The following is an 8,125-nucleotide window of genomic DNA, read 5'->3' as shown; positions in this document are numbered from 1 at the left end:
GTTTGGCGATGTTTGCCAAACTAAATTTGTTTGCCAAATTAAGAGTAGTTCCGCAATGCATAAAAGGGGCAGGAAAGGAAATCATGATCACTCTCCATCTGTTCAGTGTGTCTAGACACGTCTGCACTGTAAATACAAAATTTAGTACGTATATAGACAGGATGATGAAGAGCTAGCATACAGTACAGGGGTCGGGGTCGTCATGCACATGCGCGAATTCACTAGATATAATTTTTTTTAGTCAACTTCCGCGTTGCGGAACTGAAGTAGTCCTAGTTTAGTACATGTATTACTGCAGTTTGTCTCTTAGAATGTCGCCAGGAAACGTCAGAAGCAGTGCAGAATCAAATGCTGACAGTCCGTCTGAGACAGAGGACCCACAGTGGAACGACTAGACTCTGTCAGTAGAGGTAATTATCTAGAAGCGAGAACTTTCCAATTTGTACAGTACATTAGGGATCTAATGCGTAGACATGATCCTTGTAATGTTACAATGTAGGTTCTCGAATGGCTGCCAGTCGGTTACGTACACACGATTTCTGTAATCAATTGCAACCGGATTCGGATACATCCGGTTCTTCTGACGCCTTCGTAAATTGTTTGAAAAGACGCCAAGACCCCACCACACACAACTAGTAGCTAGGGACTGAAAATACTATCGAGATTTACGAACAGTCCGTACGTAAGCATCTAAACCACGTAGCTTTCTAGAAATGTGATCTGTCTGTTTGTCTGTCTGTTTGTCTGTCTGTTTGCGACTGAGTCACGTCAATTTCGCCAATTACCATGAAACCATGCATGAAGACCGCGTTTCACGTACATGTACACCCAAGAATGCAAATGGGCGTTTCTGTTTTACAATTCTTTTCGAGGTCAGAAGATTTTGGTTCCGGTCGAAGCGCTTGGCAACATTCCTCTCGTTTTGAGCGACGCCACGTGTGGTCTCTACGGAAGCCTGCAGCTGCACGAATACGCTCGGGCCGCCGGCATGCTAGCTAGTGCCATTTGCCTGGGTTGTAAAAACGGCTCATCCGGGAGGTGTGACTTTGCCGGATCCTGTTCTCAGAGCTTGGGAAGTAGCACATAGGGGTAAGTAGGTGGGGCCAAATCTCTGCTATTTTTAGCTCGTGTTTTCTCACAGAGTATGTGACGTGTTTAGAGTAGGTGACGTGTTTTCACACAGAGTAGGTGACGTGTTTTCACACAGAGGATGTGACGTACCGGTGTCGTGACAACCATATTGTTGCCGTTTGATTACGTATCGCATCATTGTATGCAGTTTCTTTATCCTCTCCAAATATTTTCCAAGGCAGTGGAAGTTACTACACCGGTATGCAGCAGTTGATATAAATCAAACGAAGTGGTATACATAGAAGTACTGTAGCTCTTTCAGCTATCATACTAGTTTCCGTTTCTGAGTGATCGCACTCGTCATTTTTTTCTCTGCCTCTACGCTTACAGCATGGCAGCGACCGCAGCAAAACACAACGACGGGAGAAGAATCATCAGCCTGGCGGCTGACTACGACAAGGAGCACGGAATCCCAGCATTTCAACCCAAACCTAAGATACGAGAAGAGTCCGTTGATGAACCAGACAGCGCGCCTGTACCAAAACCCAAACCGCTGAAAGACTTCAGGAGTCTGCCGCCCAGTCAAATGGAAACACGTGACCTCATCAGTCTCTACTGGCAAGACATGGCGGCAGCTCAAGCACTGAAGGTGAGATATTAGACGATAGGCTCATTTGTTTTTATGCCTATTGACGTTTAGATTAACGTTTTGTATTGACAGAAACCTGAACGTGGCTCGCTCACCATACAAGTGGGCTACAACGTGTCGAAAGGACAGTTGTGTGTGAAAGTGTTGGAGGGTCACAATTTACCCGCTCTTGATCGATCCGGTGAGTGGTGCACGCGCATAGTTTGCAATACTTGTTTCTATGTCTTGTCGGCACCGATTTGCGTCAGACGTGGGAAGAATTTTGTATCCATGCAATTCAATGCAAGTTGTGGTTGTTGCTTTCAAGATATCACATCTCTGTGTATATAAACATGCTGTAAAGTAATACCGCAGAATGACCTTTAAGTTGAAAGTGAATAGTGTCTAGAGGTTAGATAAACAATTGTGACTTCAAGACTACTAGCTAAATTTGAAGGCACTTTTTGCGTGTGAAGAGAATGTAGGCTGGGTTATATCAGCTGTTTGTGTGCTGTTCTAGTGAGTATTTTGGCACTGAAATCAAAATGAAATCTTCCTTCAGATGGTTTGCCCACACTTTCAGCTCTGATCAGCTGCTTTTAGTATGGCTTTATGCTGAGTAGGGTCAAGGATGGAAAGAAGTAGTAGGGTCAGGGATGGAAAGAAGTATGGCTTTATGCTGAGTAGGGTCAGGGATGGAAAGAAGTATGGCTTTGTGCTGAGTAGGGTCAGGGATGGAAAGAAGTACGGCTTTGTGCTGGTTGTTCTTACAGCATGATATTGTGTTTGTCTGTCCTTAAGTAGACAAAACAAAAAATTGGATTACCTTTTCCTGACTGCAACTCCTGCCTGGATTTGTTTCTACAGCAATCTCTAGTTGCACCCAGCTTCTATAGCAATCTCTAGTTGCACCCACTAGAAACCAACTGTCATTTCCTGCATACTTGCATAATTATCTTAATGAGGAAGTTAGCAGTAACATTCTCAGAGGGAAAAGATCCAGGAAGGACTTGTCAGGTAGGGAGTTAGCCTCATTCCTAGGCTCATGGCTCAGGTGAGCCTGGCAGTGTTGGAACAGGACACAGCCAGGCACCTGAGTCTGGGGACGAGGCTATAGGAAGTACACACACACATGTTGTGGCAGATAAGGTGTAGCTGATGCTATTAGCAAGCTCAATGGCTTGTTGTTGACAAGGTTGTCTGGGTTTTGTGACAACAGCTACATTCACGTTTTTTACCATACATTTTTGACAAGTTTGGGTCTGTGTATGCGATCTTACGACGGTACTCAATGTACTAGGTCATCTGTCAGTATTACTGTAGGAAGGATTTCATAAAGTGAATTGTAGCCTTTAATGGGGCATGTCCCATTGAAAGGGCTCCTCTATTCAATTCCAACTTTCTTCTGGCCGATGCATTTCATGCATTTCAATCGTATGAGGTAGCTCATAAAGTGTTGAAAGAGATTACTTAATTAAACAAGCCTAGAATTGTTTCAGAAAACCGACATGTTGAATGCCATTCTGTATGATGTAATTTAGTTTACAAAATTATAGTAACAGATTAGGGACCCTCTGTAATTATCAAATTAATTAGACAACTTTCGAAAGTTGGTGGGTGGGTCAACTTGCTGTTCAAATTAAAAATCATTTAAACATTGTGCTTGCGCAGACTTTACATGTCAGTAAGGCGATGAAAAAGCAGCTTACTTTTTATGTAAATAGTCAAAGTACAGGAAAGCTAGAGACAATGTAGTAGCTAAGAAATTGGGAGTCCAACAGGAAATGCACGATGCCAGCAAAGAAGCCAGATACAGGGTTTGAAAAATGTGTTTGAATCTGGTCGCCAGTTTGGCCACCTAGAGGAACGGTTGGTTGCCAAACTTTCACTAGTTTCTAGGTCAGTGATTCCAGAAGTAAACAAGTCATTGATATCACTGTTGGGACCCTTTCCAAGATTATTATGTTTGACATTAAATTAATACCTAACTAGGAATTTGCAGTAACGTCGAATGAACATTGGCTAGTAAGCACACCAATCTACAGTATTGTATTTGGGGTTCTTTTTATGTAATAGTATGAGTATTCAATATTTTATGGAAACTTTCAACTAATTGAATAGCTACAACCAAACAAAAATGTAGTTGTGTGGTTTTGTAATGTTAATTAATGTGATTATGTGGTTTGTCATCACATCCACATCCTGGCAATCCATCCAATAAGACATGAGCATTCTTTGAGCGTTTCTTAATTCTCTATATGACTCAGTGCCACTATTGATTTGCTGAGAACAGTACATCTGGTAACTCTCAAGGGAAGACCCACACCCCATGTGGTTTCCTATGGGCTAGCTGTGCTAATTTTTGGAATGCACCTGATAAACTTTGTTATTGTGTGTGGCATCATTCAACACCTAGATTTCAGAACTGGACATGCAGAAACTTTTGTCTGAACAAAACTTTCTTAGTAGCACTAGGAGACGTATGAGCTCCCCGGCGTACCTGGTAGTTCTTTTGATAGAAAGACACTCAGGCAGCTTGCTACGGAAAGAGCTGTTTGTTTTGCCACTTCCTACGCTCTGCCGTTTGCAAAGATCTGCATAATAGTTTTTATTTGTCTCAATAATTCGAGATGGTCTAGTTCTTTGTTTCCTTTGAACAGCATAGAAAAGGATCTAGCTAGGCAGTTGCCGTCACCTTCACTTACAATTGGCTGCAGATTTCATGTTTTATTCGAGAGAAGCTGCTGTGCAATGGCATCTCGTCGATGATAGAGCTGTTGAATTGGATTTGTTGGTTTAGCATATCTAGGAAGGATAGGATCCTATAGGAGAGACCATGATTGTTTGAAAAATTATACGCGGCTGCATGTCTTTAGTTGGGTTTGTCTGGACCTGATGGCAGAGACCAATCAGATCGGTACAGGCAGTAGAGTCCATAAAAAAGGAATAGCAACAACTCGGAATAGATTGCTAGGTGATACGTTGTTACAGGATAGGTACCAAGGTGCTAAATAGACGTAGACGGTGGCAACATATGTTAATTGTAATGCAAAACATCTGCTGAGCAGGTAGTTTGCATCCAGGAGCCGCTGCCACTAAAGACTAGTAGAAACTACCAAATATTTCTGGTCGCCATATGGCGACTTGGTGACGGGATTTTTCAAACCCTGCAGATAGGATTGATTATTTCTTGTAACACAACGAACCGGAACCGAAGCCGAAGTGGTTTAGGGCCCAGTTCATTTAGCCTCGTCCCCAGACTCACAGGGACGAGGCTAGGTTCATTGATGCTGAAATAGAAATGAATCCAACTCTAGTGTCAGCATCAGCATCAACATCAAAGGACGCCACCTACGTCAAAGGCAGACTCTTTGAAGTTTGACGCTCAGATGAGCGTTAGCGTCATATTATGAACCAGGCTTTAGGCCGGACCATTTGTGGCACTTTCATTTGCTCCTACGCCCTTGCCTTTGTTGAAAAACATGTCTCCATTGATTGTATACAGCTGTTTACGGGGATTGTAACTTTGTGACTAGTTTTCTTATAAGACTCTATCAGTCGCCGTAAAATCGTTGTGATATATAGTTTCTATAACAATGGTTGTTTTGATTTTATGATTTCGACTACTAGAACACACTGAAATCATGATCTCAGTTGGTCGTGTTTTTAGGACTACATATACTTTACTCATTCTTACATGTTCTCTGTAAAGGAAAATCTGATCCGTACGTAACACTTCAGCCTTTCCCATTTGATGTGTTTGAAGACTCGGCAGCCGGAATTCAAAAAACAAAAACAAAACACCGAGAACTGAGACCAGTGTTTGTGGAGATGTTTCACATGTGAGTTTCTCAACACGTCCTTGTGTGTGCATCAGTTTTAATAACAATAACACGTATGTTTTTGTGATGTAGTCGATGCAAGCCTAAGGCAATAACCCATGACAAAGGTTGTGCAATATTGTTCACATGCTACGACTGGGATAGCATAACTGGCGATGATTTGATTGGCGAGGCTGTTTATCTTCTTTCCGGAACAAAGGAAGTGCATAGCGAGAGTGAAGTTGCTCGATTTGATATTGTCACTTTGCCTCTCTCATTGCCCACACGACCTTCGAGTAGCAGTTGTGCGTATGCCGAGTTGGAGAGGAGAACGTCGGACGAGCATGCTTTGAAATTTGTCGAGCGGCGAAAGAAAGCTTTCAAGATGGCTAAGAATGAGATGTCATAGAAAATTGGAGAAGACCGGTTTTGTAGTGAATGAGCTGCATGAGCACTAAAGTGCATTTGTCCCATAATTTAAATTTTGTATGTGTAACTGACATCGATATTTTGTGTTAATGCTTATTTACTACTTGGGATTGAAGGCTGTGCACTGGATACTAACTACCTATTTTAACTAATAAACTATTTTAGTGATGAAACAGTAAAGGAGACAAATGGTGCAAATAGTTTGATCGAGGTGGGACGTGACACGTGACACAAGGCGTTTCTTTAGGTTCCCGTATTAGCTTGCCATCCTGTAGGGAAGTGCTGCGTGCCTTTTGGTAGCGCTGACGGTGTTACGCTATGCAAGCTATCTAGTACAGCTCAGCTAAGTTATGCACAGAAACTGTGATAAGATCCAGGGAACGATCTAGATCGATATCAAAGAAAGCTTTAATTAATTAATTAACTAGAGACCCAGAACAAGCAGTAAATTCAGTGTTACAGCCGTCCTTCTTTCAAGTGGTTGCTTAAGTCTAGAGTAAGTATCTACTATCATTTCTCTTAACCATTTTTGCTTTATAGCAGAATTGACTTTTCTGCTAGGCATGTATCTAGTCAAGCATTAGAAAGTGAAATATCTGGGTTTTGCTTTATTGGTTCTCTAGACCATCAACATGAGGTAATTTCAGACAATGGAGTCTAAATCGATTACATATTCCAGTTTCATGTTTTGTATTATAGAATTTACTCTGATTGGTTTACTCGATCTACTTCTGCTTCTCATTTCGTCCAAACTAGGTTAGTGTTTATATATGACTGAAATATATATATACGTTTGTAATATATTTGTCATATATTTGTTATCAATATATTTGTAATATATATACATTGATATTGATATTGATATATTACAAATATATATATCAATATATATATATATATATATATTTGTAATGCCGGCTTATTACCTTCTTGTCTAGTTAACAGTTTATCGGTCTTTCTTTATGTTTCTTGTGAGTCTTCTTATACATGTAGTTGTAAAAATATGTCTGACTGAATGCCTTCAATTATTCTTGTTCACTGCATGCCTTAACGTAAGAAATTTATTTTATAATAATAAACGATTTTGGTATTTAGAATAGGCAGCTTACTAAACATAACAAATTTGAGTACTACTGCTTTAAATACTAAACAAATTTAACATCTGGAATTATTAAATACGTTTTTATTAGCTAACTGATTTGCATGTCTCCAACTCAGCAGGCAGCTGTTTACTCTAGCAAAGTAAACTTCTTGACCATTGCTTACTCGTTTGTCAACTTGTTTGGTGATTGCACTATTGCTGCTTGCAATGGTTAGAAAAAAAAGCACAAAACAGTAACTAAAAAGCACGAAACAATAACCACAACCATGAAGTTCAATTTGAGTGCTGAGAACTATACGTGTATTTACGCAGTTGTATTATTAGAGATCATTGTGAATTTGGCGCAGATTCCTGCGACCAATATCTCTGCTGCATGCATAAATATATATTTCGATGGTAAACAAAGTAGTAATTGTCCTCTTTGTGACGTTGAATTACAGTATATATGCTTGAAGATTTTTCTTGAAATATTTTGATTGGGAAACTGATTTTCAAGTTTGAACTGGAGTTGTTCCTATTAGTTGTTTATCTTATGCCTATACATCACATCTAAAATTTGGAAACTACAATTAGCTATATTTTAATGCTTGACAGGACTTAGTTGAGAAATCAAATGCATTTCCGGTGTGCGAGGAAACCCATTGCAAAACAAAGACGGATCTAAACCTTTTCATGAAGTTGAAATAGCTGGCAGCTTTCAGATGTTAGATGAAAATAGACGTTCCGAATGCACTGTTTTCAGCAATTCATCGGAATCAGTTCTATATAGGATCAAAACAGAAGTTTGTAACATTTGACTGTCTTGTTCATCGATTCCAGGGATACTGTGAATACATCTTGGCTCGTGACTGCACTGGAGATCTCTTTGATATTCATATCGGAAACTATCCTCGCCTTCACAGTGCCGTACGGAGTGTTAGGGTCGGTGGCGTTGCGGTATGTGCAGAAGGATTAGGCATGATTAAAGCAATCATTGCACGACAGGCAATGAAAGTTTGTATGAATGGCAAACGCTTAGCTTGGCCATCAACTATTGACAACAGCTGACAGTTAACGTGTGCTGCTGTCTACTAA

General features: G+C 40.5%; 1 protein-coding gene across 5 annotated transcripts; it reads left to right on the top strand.

Moving 5' to 3' along the window:
• The first annotated feature begins 253 nt into the window (after nucleotides 1-253).
• Nucleotides 254-6,122, top strand: LOC134184323 (protein unc-13 homolog D-like). Of its 5 annotated transcripts, none has more exons than XM_062651987.1 (5): nucleotides 254-410; nucleotides 1,462-1,720; nucleotides 1,793-1,901; nucleotides 5,370-5,541; nucleotides 5,614-6,122. In XM_062651987.1, the coding sequence occupies exons 2-5, from the start codon at nucleotides 1,463-1,465 to the stop codon at nucleotides 5,927-5,929; spliced, it is 855 nt and encodes a 284-aa protein (XP_062507971.1). In that variant the 5' UTR covers nucleotides 254-410; nucleotide 1,462; the 3' UTR covers nucleotides 5,930-6,122. The 5 variants fall into 5 exon arrangements, with proteins under 5 accessions (XP_062507971.1, XP_062507969.1, XP_062507970.1 ...); XM_062651985.1 differs by lacking the exon at nucleotides 254-410 and adding an exon at nucleotides 708-1,330; XM_062651986.1 differs by lacking the exon at nucleotides 254-410 and adding an exon at nucleotides 708-1,363.
• The last annotated feature ends 2,003 nt before the right edge of the window (nucleotides 6,123-8,125 follow it).

Source organism: Corticium candelabrum, chromosome 9 (assembly GCF_963422355.1).
Source record: "Corticium candelabrum chromosome 9, ooCorCand1.1, whole genome shotgun sequence".
Lineage (NCBI taxonomy): Eukaryota > Metazoa > Porifera > Homoscleromorpha > Homosclerophorida > Plakinidae > Corticium > Corticium candelabrum.
Note: the sequence above shows the minus strand (reverse complement) of the source record. Positions and strands in the feature narration are given on the sequence as shown.

Coding starts and splice junctions, on each gene's coding strand:
- LOC134184323 (XM_062651987.1), top strand. CDS start 1,463: ATGGCAGCGACCGCAGCAAAACACAACGACGGGAGAAGAATCATCAGC. Junction 1,721..1,792: donor CGGCAGCTCAAGCACTGAAG/GTGAGATATTAG, acceptor TTGTATTGACAG/AAACCTGAACGTGGCTCGCT. Junction 5,542..5,613: donor TTTGTGGAGATGTTTCACAT/GTGAGTTTCTCA, acceptor TTTGTGATGTAG/TCGATGCAAGCCTAAGGCAA.